Source organism: Rhyacophila brunnea, unplaced genomic scaffold (genome assembly GCF_057557595.1).
Source record: "Rhyacophila brunnea isolate RB1 unplaced genomic scaffold, BYU_Rbru_1.0 scaffold_3, whole genome shotgun sequence".
Lineage (NCBI taxonomy): Eukaryota > Metazoa > Arthropoda > Insecta > Trichoptera > Rhyacophilidae > Rhyacophila > Rhyacophila brunnea.
Window position 1 is genome coordinate 54,211,718 of NW_028232965.1, and position 17,516 is coordinate 54,229,233.

At 29.1% G+C, this 17,516-nt stretch overlaps 1 protein-coding gene across 1 annotated transcript; it reads right to left on the reverse strand.

Moving 5' to 3' along the window:
- Window positions 1-5,051: 5,051 nt before the first annotated feature.
- On the reverse strand, window positions 5,052-10,616 carry LOC147068563 (uncharacterized). The gene is made up of 2 exons (XM_085952510.1): window positions 10,531-10,616; window positions 5,052-6,349 (listed from the first exon to the last, which is right to left on the reverse strand). Exon 2 carries the CDS (start codon window positions 6,342-6,344, stop codon window positions 5,952-5,954), a length of 393 nt encoding a protein of 130 aa, XP_085808636.1. The 5' UTR covers window positions 6,345-6,349; window positions 10,531-10,616; the 3' UTR covers window positions 5,052-5,951.
- Between the last annotated feature and the right edge of the window lie 6,900 nt (window positions 10,617-17,516).

Sequence of the window (17,516 nt, forward strand, 5' to 3'; positions counted from 1 at the left end):
AAGGCTTCTTTGCAAAAAATTGAGTTTATATGAGAAAGTTCAAATATTATAATTTTCGCGATAACTGTCAACAAGTTTCTCCAATAGTATGCTGAATCTCGCACATAAAAAAACTTGAAACTTGAGATTATTCCAGCGATTTGATTGGTTAATTCAAAATGCGCATGTGCACTGCTATTGGATAATATTTCGAATAAAAACTACATAATATGGAGATTTCCACTGTTCCCATTTATTGGAAAAACCCGCCATTTCGTAGAGTTCAGTGTTAATTATTTAGTGACAAATTTGGACCGAATATGTCTAGTGATTGGTATGTCACAGTGGCACTAGATGTCATTGCGCTTTATCACCGAATTAATTTGGTGCATACAAAAACTAAATACTATTATATTGTGTAATTCCACTATGGAAATGCTGGAAAGACCCAATCGACACCGTCGTAAATTAATAGATTAGTCCAAACTACAATCAGTATAACAAATGTATTACATTAGGCTGATTTTAGCTACGATTTGTTATGTGAATTCATGCATTATTATAATTAGTGTAACAAAAATAAAAAATAAATACTTTAAGGGCGGACGTGCTCGGCGTGGGTCAAAATGGAGCTTTTTTTTATTTTCAAAGCATGATCCTGGACATACCTTAAACGTTTTAGATAATCTATTTGTATAATTTTGAAGCCTTATTATCCTTTATATTTATTTTAAACATTTAATGACTGCATAAAGAACCTATTTTTATTACATAAAATAGTATTCTTTTAAACCTCTCGCTCTAATGTTTTAGAATATAGTCATATTTCGGTACATAACTGTGCAGTGGTGTTAAGATTTTTTACATTTATTAATTTTTAAACGCATTTATAAAACCATTAGTGTAATTTATGATGAGATAATTTTAGTAAAATATTTACGATAAAAAATTAAATTGATAATCTCTGTGATCCCAAATTTGACAAGAATTAGGCATTTTATTATTCAAAAAATCGGCAAGATTTACACATTTGAAGATAATTCTAAAGATATTAATTATAAGCTATGTCTTTGACCATTCAAGTGTGATAAATATCCTACGAATAATGATTGCTTTATAATAATTATTGCCCTAAGAATAAGGTAGTGATTTTTTGAAATACGCCAATTCTTTTGGCATTCCCCAGTGGTTAAGCTACAACATACGGCCGTAGCCATACATTGACAAACTAAAATTGAAGTAGGGAGTAAAATGATGTTAACGCGCGTGTTTGAACATGTACCGTTTAAAAAAAAGGTTTTTTTTCGGTTAGGTACATGTTCAAACACGCGCGTTAACATGATCTATGTCACTATGTCCAGGATCATGCTTTGAAAAAAAAAACAAATGCTCCATTTTGAACTACGCTGAGCATGTCCCCCCAATATTGTACTTTATGATAGTAATTCCATATTATGTATTTAACATCTAATTATTAATGCCGATTTCACCCCGATATTTTCAATAGCAGATTAATCACAATATATCTATCCTAGTTGTTTTATTTTTAATTATAATCTTTTATAAAATTTCTAGTATAATTATTGTTAAATAACCATATTTTGTGTTATTATTATATAGCTGGTATGGAATGCGTTCAAATATTACCAATGTATTGTTATATTGTGTTTGGCAACGGAAATTGTTACCAACGGCCCCCGATGCTTCACATAGTCCAGTGGAAAGTATAATGTCGGTGGATGTTAATCTTCAGTTATGTTTATTCGTCAATTAATCTCTAAGTACAGTTGCATAGTGTTAATAAAAGGGAAAGAACTCGGGTGAGTTCGATTCATAGTGAAACAACTCAGAGAAACAATAATTCATGAATTAGGTAAATTATCTGCCGAGTGCGTGAATTCGCCTGGGTATGGAATTCTTAAACTGTCAACATGACAATAGAAAAAGTAAATTTAATACGGATGGTTTTATTAGTTATAATTTTTTGACATAATATAATATTATTATTATTAGGTTAGGTTTTATAATTCTGAATTCAACTGAATGTCCATTTTGAGGTTAGCTAACAAGTGTCAACAAACTATCAAATCATACTATACAAACAAACAATCGACCATTGCACGATTGATACCCAAGCACGAATCAAATCGCGTTATATATCAAATCATATTATAGTTCTAGATTTTTTTTGGGCATAGTAAATAGATATGAACGTCATTGTAGTTATTGATTGGTATATATTTATTTATAATCAATGACATATCGTCGCTGTAGGATTGGTTTGTCGAAAAGACCAAATGTTCAGGAGACGAAAAACAAATTTCATAATCCTGTATTTAAATACATGGAGATATTTACATTGTTATTTTTACAGCATATAAATGATGCATTCATTACCATTACAAAGTAATTTAAAGAAAAGGATGGTTCTAGTCCATTTAGATACAAAAAAACATTCTGCATGGCAAGTTCGATTTCGACAAAAACGGATATTCGACAAACCAATCCTATAGCGACGAAATATGACACATTTGGTTAGTTTGATTAGTATTAGATTAGACCATCTATTTTGACCAATTCATGAGCATTTTTGACACATTTGGTTTAGTGTCAAAAACACCACCGTAACGCTACTATCTAATTTGCCCAATGCATGAACTAGGTAGAAAAATTACTGCCAAACTCACGCACTTGGCAGATATTTTGCCTAAATCATGAATAAGGCAACGGGCTTGTATTTTTCATGATCTAGGCAAAATTTTTCCCATTTCATGTAACAGTCAATTTCGCACATTCAGCGTAACATATATAATAATACAGCTAGATAGGGTGGATACATTGGGGTTGATCAATACTTATAACATTGACTAGGTACATTTCAATAGTCGATCAGGATGACGGTCCGATGCCAAGGTGAAAGTCACTGACTACTGCCTTCGTGCTTCTGTGGAAAAGCGTAAATGTACTACATAACTGTGTATTATACAATATGTCAAAGGGATGATCCCGCAAAGACAGGAAGCGCGTCCATTGGAGTTTATCGGTAGGCCTTAGTGATTGACAATAATTGTTTGCATTGTTCTTTTCTACGTGAGGACTAAATGGTTTGCAAACGCTGACTTATTTGATGAACGGCTGACATCATACGAACTACTTTAGTGATTATTATGCGAAAGATACGTGCCCGGACGGAATAAAGGCAAAAGGGACAGGCCTATATCTAGCAGTCAATATAGATAATACTTTTGTGATTTGAACGTTTATTATTTTATTTTATATAATTAATTCAGACATGATTATTTACTGTGAACAAACTTCACCAGAAAAAAAAATCACGTCCACGGAATCTACTAAGTAGCATCTTAGCAACGCATGATCTGTCCTTTTCAACGGGACGTGACTGATTTTTAATAGTAAAATCTGAAACGATATTAAAAAAAAAACAACAACCGACATTAATTTATGACTGTTTTGGAGGCACTCTTTTAAATTTTTTGATGAATCTGTAGCATCATTTGCGTCAAAGAAAATTGCCACTGTATCTATCTGTCTGATCATAACTCGTGATTTCTTAAAGTAGAGTAAAAAATCAGCATGACATCAAAAAATATATCCAAAGTATATCCTCGATCTGGCGGCTTCTGGACCTTGTAATGCAACGAATTTATTATTGTTGGCCAAAGTTAAATAAAAAAACGAGAAATAATTATATAATTTATTTAGTGATATAAGTTAAAGTGTATAGAAATAAACCAGCGGCACTCCAATAAGTGGCCCTCCGTTATTCCAGTTTTCATTGATATGGGGCTATTAAAACGTCAATTCTATATAATTTATCATACTTCATTATTTGACAGATCTGTAACATGACGTCTCGCGCAATGATGTGATCATAGCCGACCGTAGTGACCATAGACTAGGGAGTATGGATTATTTTGCTTGTTGAAAAATATTGTTTCGCTCTGTGAATTGTACTCCTTTTTCTATGTGATTAGCTGTCAAAACTAAGCTTACTCATAAGTGTGATAGGTACGTTAATTTTGTTTGGTATTATTTCTTTGTGTGAAGACTATTTTCTAAATGTTTGAATATTTTTGGTTGATGTAAATTTTGACTAACGCGGTGTGCGATTATTTTGTTTTGTTATAATATATAAAAAAGTATAACTTCTAACGCGTGTACGTAAGCAGGTACACGTGCTATTTTTTTTCTTATAATGCATTTATATTTATATATTTTTCGCTTTGTTGAAATAAATCAATTTAAATTTTTAACTATTATTATCTTAATAATAGGTACTGGTAAAAAAAATGTGACGCCGTAATGTTTATCTTTTTTCACCTAACAATAAGTTATTTTTTAGTTACACATTACAGACGTCATAAAATGTCAATGTTACAGATAAAAACAGTGATGTAAACAGTTTTCGTAAATAGGGTAAGCTTCCATACTGTAGTTGTAGATAAATATTAAAGTAAACATCTAAATAAAAAAATTTAGTATTTTGTAAAATATTTTTTTATTATACGGGTTGCCCGGTATTAAATAAATATAAGTAGGTATTATTATATAATTTTATTACAATTCATATTTTGAATTGAAGTTATTTATCACATTCATTTTATAGTTTTAACTAAATAGGTGGATTTTTCAAATATTTTTTTTTTTTTTGAAAATGATGTAAGTACAAAAAACATTTTAAACATGATATTTCTAGCACTCAATAAATAACAAAGAACCTAGCTGACTATGAGAAAACAATTATTATGTGTTTAATACTATGATCCTTTTAAAAATTGTAACATGCTAACAGTATTATAATTGATCAGTGTATTTTTACATTAGTCATACATTTTTTTTTTGATTTTGTTATTTTAATAGAAAATAACATTAGGTACTAACTAAATATAATTTTCAAAAAGTGGAGAACAATATATTTGATGTTATAAATTTAATGATTATTGTTTTGTAGCAAATTTTAAAAATATATATATATATTTTATACACCTGAATAAATATAAAAGCAGGTAGGTATGTCTTGATATTAATATTATTTACATTGTTAGTTTTTTTGTTATATAACATATATTAAGTAATTGATATTTAGATCGAAAATATATAAATGATTTGTTATTGTTTTATATACTTATTTTGATGAAAGTATCTAATAATAAAATGGCATTATTTTTTTATAATCTGTTTACCTGGCTTCGTGAGAACCGGTTTTAAAGATTTTAAGGACGTTCGTTAATCAATGCTTAAAATACATATGCGATAGATTTATAAATACGGAATAATGAATAATATTATTATAAACTGGCTTTTTATGATGTTTACAGTTTGTCTTCGATACTAATATTATAATGATATGTTATTAAGGAGTGACTATAAATGCTCTGTAACAAAAAAAGCAAATTGTTAATATAATATTGTGGTTATATAGTGATAAATGTTTATGGTCACTGAGTATAATATTATATAATAGGAAACCTGTTATTTTACTCTTGATCAGGGAGTATTATATTTTAAAATATGTAATTCACCGTCGTCGCTATTAATTGATACAAACAGAAAATTATAAACAATACATTATTGGTTAGTTACGTAGCTATCACTATAAAGGCATCAGAAGCAAAGTATCTGGTATACACACAAATTAATCTAACTGTGTCAGATATATATATATATATAATATTACTCGCTAATGAGGACGGTCCTCACTACAAACTTTTTAAACAATGAACTTAATACTTTTTTGTGAAATTATACAAAAAAGTGGTCATCCTTTGAATGAATTGAGTAGATATGACAAGATATTAATTAAATCGATAATTATTTGTCAATAATTTGGACAGCACATCAAATTTTTATATATAGTATACACCTTAATTCTACTCATTTTGAAGACGTTTTCAACATGGAGGCTCCTTTTCGTAAGAGTAATAACTATTCATCCATTTCTACAATATATTTTACCAGTTGTTGTTTGAAGGCCTGGCGAAAGACGATCTTGATTGGACATTATCTTGTGCTACCTGTGGCCTCTGTCTGTGTGCTTCAATCTGTTTCCAGTTGATGTACCAGTACGGCTGCTTATCGACTGGCCATTTACTGATGCGGTCCACAAGTTCGCGGTCTCCGAGGGCGTCGACTGGAAGTCGCACCGTCGTTGTGGTAATGACTTCTCCATCGCTTCCAACGCGGTTAGCCAGATTGACAGTGGTGGTTTCTGCATCATCGTCGTCAGTCTTGAACCTGTCGGCAAGTTCTGGGTAGCCGATCGGTCTTCTTCCTGCGTAGTAAGGCCGCTGGGCTTCAGCCAACGCGACGAATGTCAGTACGGCAATGACAAAAAAGGACTTCATTTTACCTATGGATAAAAAGAAAAATACTCATCAGTTTTAGATGAACACCTTTATTTAAATATTACTAAATTAAACTAATAAAAGTTGACAAACGTGTTCCTAACTTAAGGGTAAATATTTTACTGAAAAAACATTAAGAGCCTTCCACTATTGTAGGCTTTTACGCTTTTGCAAAATCAAATGCGTTTATATTTTCAAAGTGTTTTTTATATCACTTATAATAATATGTCAATTCTATATGGAGTATTATAATTTATTAATTCTACTTAATTATTATTGCGAACTTAAAAACTTTTAGATAAGAGGTACCTATATCTTATATATTTTTTTTCTTATTATTATACAATATTATTAGAACTCACAAATTCACGAGATAAATTGCTAATAAATTTATAATATTTTAACATTAAAATAAATATATGTTGCATTTTAGTATATTAATTTATGACTTAATACTCGTATAGGTACCTAAAACATTTAATGATATAATAATATATTATTGTTTAACAGTTATTTATTTTTGAATGCATAATTAGTTGGTTATACTAATATAAATCTGGATGGTAATAATAATAAATTGTTTTAATTTAATCGATCAGATAACTTATACTACATTAATAACTATTTAATTTATTCTATTTGCAAAATAAATGCAGTTTTTTACCTGCATTTTGTAATCTGTCTCTATTATTTAAAACAGCTTTTCAGTGATTTAATTAAAAATAATATAAAAGACCAGAATATTGAGTGCTTTTATTCTTTTAGTATTTACCACACAAATTGGATAGCTACGTACCAATCAACATAAACAAAACCTTGATTGAGAAGGCTAAAGGTTATCTAAAAATATATTTAAGTATTATTTACGCTATAGCACGGAATGTTAATAATTATAATATACCATCCATACTCGGTATCCGAGGAATCTAGTCTTATTTTACACAGGAATATTTCTAAATGTTTGAAAAATATATTTTTAATTAGCTAAACAATCCAATATCGTTCTTAGACCATCAGCGTACCTACTACGCCTACCAGCTTGCAATTTGAGACATTTTGTTTAAAAATCTACATTTTATAGTGTATTAATCAATGAAAACGTATTAAAAAACAATAAAATGTCATAAACATATTAAAAATCAAAAATAAACTTTTATTAAATTTTTAAAAAAAGTTACAAAATGTTAATTTGTTAAAGGACCGCATCTTAGTATTACATTTTATGTTATTAGTCATGTTTGTTATTAAAATGTATTGTATTAAGTCTTTCTAATGTACAATACATATTATTTTAATTTAATTTTTTTATATTATTATATTATATCGATTTTTATGAAAAATGTAAATGTGTTTAATTTTAAATCCTTTTTATTCATATCTCAAATCTAATTTCAATATGGTCACAATTTTGAAGGATATAAGCTAATAGCTCAAGCCACTTACTAATTCTCTGTTCGTTCTCTAAAACCACATTGAAAAACAGCACGAAAATGTGCTATACCAGGGATTCGAAGCCGAGATCCACGACTTCATAACCGTTCACTTTACCACTCGTCGATCTCGGACGATAAAGATAGCTAAAGATATTTCGCCTAATAATCAGAGACATTGTAAAAAAATCTTCAATGGAGACTGAGTGTAAATATAATAAAAAAAAATTGAAAATAATGTTAGTAGATACCTAATTAATATACTAATTAACTGCAAGCTATCGTACATTGTCTATTGTCTGAGATTTTATTTTCTAGGCCACACTGAGAACTGAGTACTATTACAAACGTCAAACAATTTATTGTTTATACAGCAAAAAATTATTATATTGAATATGTATAAATAAACAATTAAGATGGACCATCTTCGCCACGTGTCCAGTTTAATTGGACGTATCCTGCGGCGAAAATGGTAAAGTGAAGTAACTATCCGAGAAATAAATGTCGAGAAATAAAAGGCTTGTAGGAAAAGTAAAATAAAATAGTAAACATTGAAAATGTTTTTTTATTAGTTTTTCTTTCTTTATTTAGGCGAGCGATCACAGAAATTTGCAAACCATAGTAGCATTATTTTTCGACGCGCCAATGTAATATATACATAATTATAATATTATATTATGTTTACATTCATTTGAATTTTGCAAGGATATGAATAATAATTTAAAAAAATATTATTTAAATCTAATTATCAATTAATTACATTTTGAAATAATTAATAGTAAGTATTCGTATATTAAAATAATGTTTACATGTAAATATTAAGTTTAAGTATTTTAATTTCAAAGAAACATTACCTATTGAATTTGATGTGTCTCTAAAAAATACCATTTTAATAACAAAAAAAAATATTTATCTACTTCGTTTCGTAAATAATTTAATGGAGGTAGACCGTATAATATGGCATAGGTCATAACATTGTTACGATATGAATTGATATGTCAATAAAAAGGTCATGCGATTTAAATATTTTCTCAGTATGGGCCTATCTCGTACAAAACAATAATTTAATTGCGTACTTGTATTTTGGTGGCCTTTATAAAAAAGATTATCAAAATATAAAAAGTGTCTTCCTAGAATGACAGTGATATTTTTAATGAGGCATTTGATATGTCAGTTTTTTTATGCGTTGTAAACTTATTAAAATAATATAATAATGAGTTCAAATTTGATATTGTGAGGGAACTAGTTGCAAAGTCAATTATTTCAATAAACATTCAATTTGTCCCGAGATATCTATATAAGTAATAGTTTTTTATCGATGAGCTGTTAAACATACTGATATCACAAAATTGAGAGATAAAGAAACTGCATTATAACCACAAAAATTAACATACACTTTTTTAATCTATGAATAACTTGACTTATCTAAAATAATAAGTTATGAGTTATTTATAATCAGTGTTTGTATGTCCTTACGCATTAGAGGTACTGTGATCTTATGCCATTAGAAGTTTAAATATTTTTATTTTGGTGGTATATCGAGTATTGTCGGATTCACTAACATTTACATACAAACATAAAGTATAAAAAAACATTTTGACAAAATTGTCGTATCGAAGTTCCAAGTGATACAATGCAATTCGATTGATGTTACCGACTTCCAAATTCAAAATTTTCAGATTTTAACCAAATTTTACTAATATTCTTTTAAATATTAATAACCTACAATTTTTTAGTACTAATTCCACTTGTATTAAATATTAAACTTGACCGATTTCGTCCACCTCAGAGACTGGTACGCCGATTTTTTTACGTAAACACAATTCACTTATTAGTGATTTGTGCAGTATTACTATAATTACATTAGTTCTACTATATATTATTATGATAGCATGTATAATATGCCAAAATACTATATTTTTTTATTTACTTACGTTTAACGAAGATATATATATTTTTTAAATAAATAAAGTAATTTGAAAAATGATATCGCGTATAGAAATTATAAGCCAAAAAAAATCCCTACATTCCAACCTAAAGATAAAAAAACTTGATTAGAAGATCTGAATACTAATAATTTGAAGATGTCTCAAATATGACCACCTCGATTTGATCAATACTAAAGACCTCATTATCCAGCCCGGGATAGGCCGATAAAATGAAAGAATAACATTATTAATAGGATACAATAGTTTTTTAAATGATCACATGACTGACTTCGCAACTAATGCCCTGTGGTGCTTTATTCGGAAGAATATAATACTTTTATAAGGCATTAATAATATTTTTTTATTAATAATATATGAAAAATTAATAGTTTATAAATCATAGTACGATTATATAACCATATCTCATTCTGATTTTAATAAATTATGAAAACAACCTTGGATTTTAAGGGGATTTTTAAATATTTATTGTTTTTTAAAATAATACCCATATTTTTATAATCTTTTTTGCTTCGCTTAAATTTTATATTTGAAAGACTACATGTTTAAAAGTATACTTTGTATGATATTATAATTTTTATAAAATATACAATTCATTTGATAACAAAACATAAAACTTTCTATAATTAATATAATTTCATGATTATAATATATTAAGTATTCTAATAATATTTAAAACTAGTTGTGTGAGAACTATATTGAAAACGCATGATTTAGTATTAAATTGATTCGTTGTGTATACAGTTTTACTTTATGTGCGTAATTTATTTAAAAAAAAAAAACTATAATAATACGATATTCAAAACATACCTTTAATATTGTAATATCCAAACTTGATTAAAATCAATACAGAACTGCACTGCACGTCTTATTGGATCGATTCAAAATCCTTTACTAACGCTTCGTTGCAAACAATTGAGTTTATATTATGAGAAAGTGCAAATAATATTATAAATTTCGCGATGACAGACAATAAGTTTCTCCACTAGTGTGCTGATTCATCGCACATAAACAAGTTGAAACTTCTGATCACTATAAGATAATTCCAGCGATTTGATTGGTTAATTCAAAATGCGCGTGCGCATTGCTATCGGATATTCCGATTAATAACTACGTATGGAGGTTTCCAATGCTTCCATGGATCGGAAAAACCCGCCATTTCGTAGAGTTAAGTGATAATTTAGTTTCAAATTTGGACCGAATATATTTAGTGATTGTTATATCACAGTGGCAATAGATGGCATTGCGTTTTATCACCTGAATTAATTTTTAAATTGATTTGCTGGTGCACACAAAAACCAAATACTAAAATGAGTCATTCTACTATAAAAATTCTGGAAAAACCCACTCGTCGCTGTTGTAAATTAATAGCTTATTCCAAACCACAATTATTAGTATAGAAAATTTTTTGCATTAGGCAAATATTAGTGACGATTAAGGAAATGAATTAATAAATAATTATTATAAGTACAAAAAAACACAGACGTCCCATAATAATTACATTTTATTTTATGATAGTTATTCCATAATATTATGTATTTAATAATTAATTATTAATGCCGGTTGTATTTAAATTATACTATAATTTCAACAGGTGGCTAATCACGATATACTTATAACTTTTAAATATAATAATTTTATAGTAGATTAAATAAACATATTATTTTTTTAAGTATGTTGCGGGCATAGAATACATTCAAATATTACCGATGTCTATTCGATAATCTTTAATACAAATTATGATAAAGGCATAATTAATATTGAATATAACATATTCTTTAACATGTGCTTCGGTTTATGTAATATTTCTCCACACTCGACGATTGCGTCTTCTTATAGCCACATCCAGAAGATGACATACATCCAATTTTTTGTGTTCCTGATGTGAATCTACACCAAACAAACGTTTGACGTCATAAATTTAATTGGTGGCAAAAAATAACCGCGTTGTCAGCTAACTAAAATGGCTCAGAAAGCAGAAGAAAAATCATAAATGTAAAATGCAAAAAAATATTAGAATCGTGAGAGATAATGACGTGTAAAAAATACGTTGCTATGATACAATAGATTATCTATAGTGTTTGTAATTATTTAACTGCGGATATTCTAAATGAACCTTAAAAACATTTCATAATTATTATAGCATACCTTTTACACGATTCTCACTCATCCTGCAGTGGTGCTAAAAGACGATCTACGCGCTGAATGTGTCACATGAAATGGTGTAAAATTGTGCTTTTTCTATGCCCAAACACTGGATCGTAACAGGGTGAATTAAGTAAGTATGTTTTACTCTTTCCATTATACGTACCTAATTTCTTACCTATATGGTAAATTATACCCAGTGGCGAAGGGTGGAGGTTGGCTGTTAAGATCCCACATAAAATGGTGCATTTAATCATTGTCAGTCAAACGTATTTGTTTTCATTGAACTAAGATTACAATGTGTAGATAGTGTTCGTTAGTTTTTTAAATTCAATTAAAACCTGTCAAAGCCAAGCCATAGTAGATAATAGTAAAAAAAGAATCATTTATCTAAAAAACATCTAAAACTATACCTACTATTTAAACCATACATCATTTTAGATATTTTATAAATAGTAGAATATTTTTATCGATTATAGTTTGGTTAGGCAGGGCTTAATGAATTTAAAAAAAAAACTAACCAACACCATATTATGTAATATATATTCTTAATTCATCAAAAACAAATAAGTGTGCCTGAAAAAATGTGCACTATTTTTGTCGGATCGCCATAGCAAACCTATACTATAAGGCTTCGGCCACATAGGTAGATGCTTCGCTAGTGCTGAGCTAGGTGCTATGCTTGTCTGCTAAAAACACTACTGCCACATTACACGTTACGTGCTTAGGTACAAATTCATTTGACATTTGGGAGCGCTCAAGTCAAAAACGATATGTCACTTTCAAAACTAACTAGAAAGCTACTTCTCGAAGAGAATTTAAGTTTAATATTTCGAAAGTCTCAAATTCGAACTTGTTGGGTGCATAATGTCAATTCATTCCATGCGTCATTATTCATAACCTCAAAATATATGACGTTTGTCATACTGAAGAAACATCCGCCATTTTGCAAAATCACTAGGTGACACAATAAAAATAACACGTTTGTTCGCCGGGAGTCTCACGAGGTGACTAATAATCACGTAGCAAGGCGCAAAGCGTACATCGTCGCCATTGCGATAGTATAGTGTGCATCCGTTTGCTAGGATATGTCACCTAGCACGTAGCCACCAAGCAAGGCACCTGCCTATGTGGCCTTAGCCTTATGGTTTGTTTTGGGCAAGGGTTAATTGAATAATTTAAAAAACTAACCATCACCTCCTTCAAATTGTATTTATAGTTTAATAAAACAAATAAGTATAACTAACAAAGTTAAGTATGCACTATTTATGTCAAATCTTAACAGCCTACCTCCACTCCTCGCAACTGAATCTACCCTATACCTAATACATGACCGGCACCTTTCCAACAATCAAAATAAAAATCGAATTCTGTAAAAAAAAAACAATAAAACAAATCGATTTAAAACAGGAAAATTGAGCTGATTTTTCATAATAAATAAGAAGTAGGTATGGAGGAAAACCGCAGATTATTTTTTATCCATGAGTACTTTTGCATTAGTGGATAATTAATTATATTTAATATTATATAGAACTGTCTTCATTAATTCATTGATTAATTAAATATTTATTAATAAATATCAATTTGTTAATTTAAAAAATATTGTAATAAACAAATGTTGCTTAAGATAGGAAAATTTCATATCTATTCATAACACTAACATCAATAATTCATTTGTTTCTAGATCTGACATTCTGAATTGCCATTTAGCTTATAAAATACTCTTATGGCATACGATCTAAAGTATTTTGAGACCGAAAATCGCTTAAAAATTATCATACATATTATTGCCAACCGGATATTAAAACCAACTAGCCGGCATTTGCTTTATTTTTAATAAAAAAAACTAACCCAATCATCATGATTTACGGCTACTATAACTTCCTTACTACTTCCTCCGTCTCGAACGATACGGCGCCAACACTCTCGAGTTGCTTTGTCCGAGCATTCTTAAATCTCCCGTGGTTCAGTCCAGCCATCTCTATTTCGGCCTTCCATGGTTTCTGTTACGTTCAGAGGATACGTTATTTGGTAACCGACGTAGTCCCTAATCCTTTAAATTACCATTTGCTTCTTAATTTTGCAAAAGTGTGAAAGAAACCAAGTTAATTAGCAAAAAAAATGCTGACATTTTTTTGGTAAAAACTGTCTAGAAACTGACATTTAAAAAAATTATACTTACCTAAAATACTATTATGATAATTATTGCCTTATCGACAAATAAAGTCACCGGATCAACCTCGCTAACATGTGTTCTTTTGGTTTTCGAAGACTTGTGAAAAACGGGTCAATATTAAGGGGGTCAGCGTAGGTCAAAATGGAACTTTTATTGCATTTTCAAACCATGATCCTAGACATTCCTTAAACGTTGTAGATAATCTATTTATATAATTTTGAAGCCTTGTTATCCTTTATATTTATTTTAAACATTTGATGACTGCAAAAAGTATTTTTATTACATAAAATAGTGTTCTTTTAAACCTCTCGCTCTAATGTTTTAGAATATAGTCATATTTCAGTACATGAATGTGCAGCGATGTTAAGATTTTTACATTTATTAGGAGCACCGAAAATTTGCAGTGCTCCACTGCTCCAGATGTTTTTTTTTCTTACTTTTCTTTCGTCCTAAAATCCAATGAAAATAGTAAATTTTGACATTTTGCAACACTGGAATTATTTGAAATATGGCAACACTGCCGATTGATAAATAACCTCATTTTTTTTTATATAGAAGAGGCAAATAATGGGGCACAATTTGCTGTCGGTAATTTTGTTTAATAGAATAAATAATGAAAATGACGATTATTTTAAAAGTACTATTATTTATTTTTACAACATTTGTGATTATTAAAACTTTTTACCTGGAGCGGAGCAGACCCTGGAGCGGAGCCGGAGCAAGTATTAGGTCCAGGAGTGGAGCTGGAGCGGAGCAACTCAGAAAAAGGGTCCACTCCAACGCTCTGCTTTATGGCGACCAGGTTGATGGCATCATACGAGGAGTTTGACTCAGATTAGGATACGGAAGACAAAGGTTGAGCAAGTGGCTGACATCCATTTCTCGTAAAAAACAAAATCTGTTAATACAAACCTCTACTCTGTGGAGGCCCATATGATCCTATTAGGATCGGACATGGTCGGAAAAAAAAGACACGTGGTCGGACATTTTAAAAGCAAAAGGGAAAGTCCTATGTCTAGCCGTGAATGTATACAAAAGATAACAATAATATGATATTACGTGGCATATGAAAATATTAATCCATTGAAACTAAAATCAAAAGTATCTCATCAACATGAAATAACATATGATTACGATAAACATGAAAAATCTTGAAACTTTACGAACCGATCGTATTATTCGAAGGGTTTACTCAAAGATTAATAATTGGCGATGTAAAATTATTGAAGTACCTACGTTACCCACACAATCAATTAATATTCTGAACACTATTTTCCTCATATAAAATATTATTTTCAATGACACTGGGGTTTTCATGAGGACTGCAAATATGCAAACTAACAAAAGATTGTGTCTTTCAATAGAATTACCACGATGAAAGTATTGTTTAAAAAAAGTCTTTGATGTTAACCGAAAATAATACTTATATTATGCTTTGTTTAAAAATGTATCAATACGTATTGCGTTAATAAAGAAGACACACATATATAAATATTATATATATATACTATATATCAGTGACGTGGAGTGGAGGTAGCCTGTTAAGATCCGACATACATAGTGTACACTAAACTTTGCCAGTCACAATTATTAGTTCATTGAACTAAGAATTTAAATTGCAGATGGTGTAAGTTAGTTTTTACAATTTAATTAAAATCTGCCTCAACAAAACCATAATAGTTTAGGTATACTATGGGCTATTCGACAAAAATAGTGCGCACTTTTTCAGTTATGCTTATTTGTTATCGTTAAATTAAGAAATATGTACATATTACATAATATGGTGTTGTTATTTAATTCATTAATCCTTGTCTAAACTAAGTCATAATAGATAAAAAATATTATGTACTTATATCTATAAAATATCTAAAATCATAAGTATATTATGATTTAATAATTGATGAAAAATATGTCAAAATGCAAACTATTTTGACAGAATTAAAAACAACAACAAATCCTAAAATAATGTGGAAACTTTATCTGTGACCACGAGACTGATTTTTATCTTAATGCGGTTTCAAAGTGCAACAATTCCACCGTAGAAGTCTAAAAATAATTCAATTCGTTGTAAAGATAGTATAAAGGAAGTGGTGAATGAATATTATCATGAATAGGTACAAATAAGCCAAAAATATATTTTTCATGCTTTATTTATTAAAACATCCTTTCAAATTTTAACACATACAAACATAAAAATATAGGCATACCAATAAAAAAATGTCTATCAAAATTAATAAAAAATATTTTAAATTATTTTTAACAAATTTTGTTTTTGTTTGATCGAATAAATTATATATTTAATGTTGTTTATTTCAAGTATGGAAACCAATACTTTTAATAATTATTCCATAAGTTCTCAACATTTTTAATCAAGTGTGCCAGTTCACTAACATAATTATAACATTCGCATAGTGGGTTTGGTTCTGATTTCTTTCCCAGCTTTATTTTACTATGATCAGACAAACAATTTTAACACTTGAGTTGGTAATTAACTATTGTAAAATTAAAAAAAAAAACTAATAAACTTAACAACATAAGGATATATTAAAGAAAAAAAAATATTATCTTACCAACTATCACAGTTACTGATAATTATTTATAGTCGCAATGACTCTTTTCTTAAAATTAACAATTTTTTATTGAGTGATAGTTCATTTATTACAATAATCCTTGTGTCAGACACTTAATTTATTTACATATGAAAATATTTCTCTGTAATATTTTTATGACCTTAAGCACTCTTAATATATCAATAAATTTTGCTTGGTATCCAAACATAACATTATAATGTTACCTACTTGAAGTAATCTAATACATATTTTTTATAGATTCATAAATGCCACTTTACAATAATTAATATCGATTCGATGAAGCACAGGTCTAATGTTAATTTACTACGAAAAAATACCAGGTGGTAGCGCCACCTGTCAACATTCTTGGATGTGGCTTAATTCTTCAACAGGAATGTTATTCTAACGAGAAATTCAATTTATCCACTTCTGAAATCTCTTCAATTTTAATTCAGCGTATTCTTAAAGAAATTGATATTTTAAGATATATACATACCTACTTCTTTTATGTTTCCGTCAATCTGTCACAATGTCGTTTATAATAATATATCCGATCTGCTAGTACTGCACTGTTGTAAGCATCTGTATAACTATTATGACAATATCCTATGATTTGTTTTCTTTCACGACAGTATTAAAAAAAACGATTTCATTACTTAATTAACTGTACGTCAGTTTATTTTAAAAATATAGAATTTGCGTTTACGTGTATGTGTACCTACTCTCGCCTTACACATTGTTATAATAATATGTTTTCTCTCATGCGTTACAGACAGACAAATTCAATAATGTAATATCCAACTTATTTTTTATTAAAGACAGATGATGTTTATGTGTGTCCCACGATAGCCGCGCGGCTTATGCGTCGGCCTATAGCGTCGTGGGTCCCAGGCTTAAATCCTGGG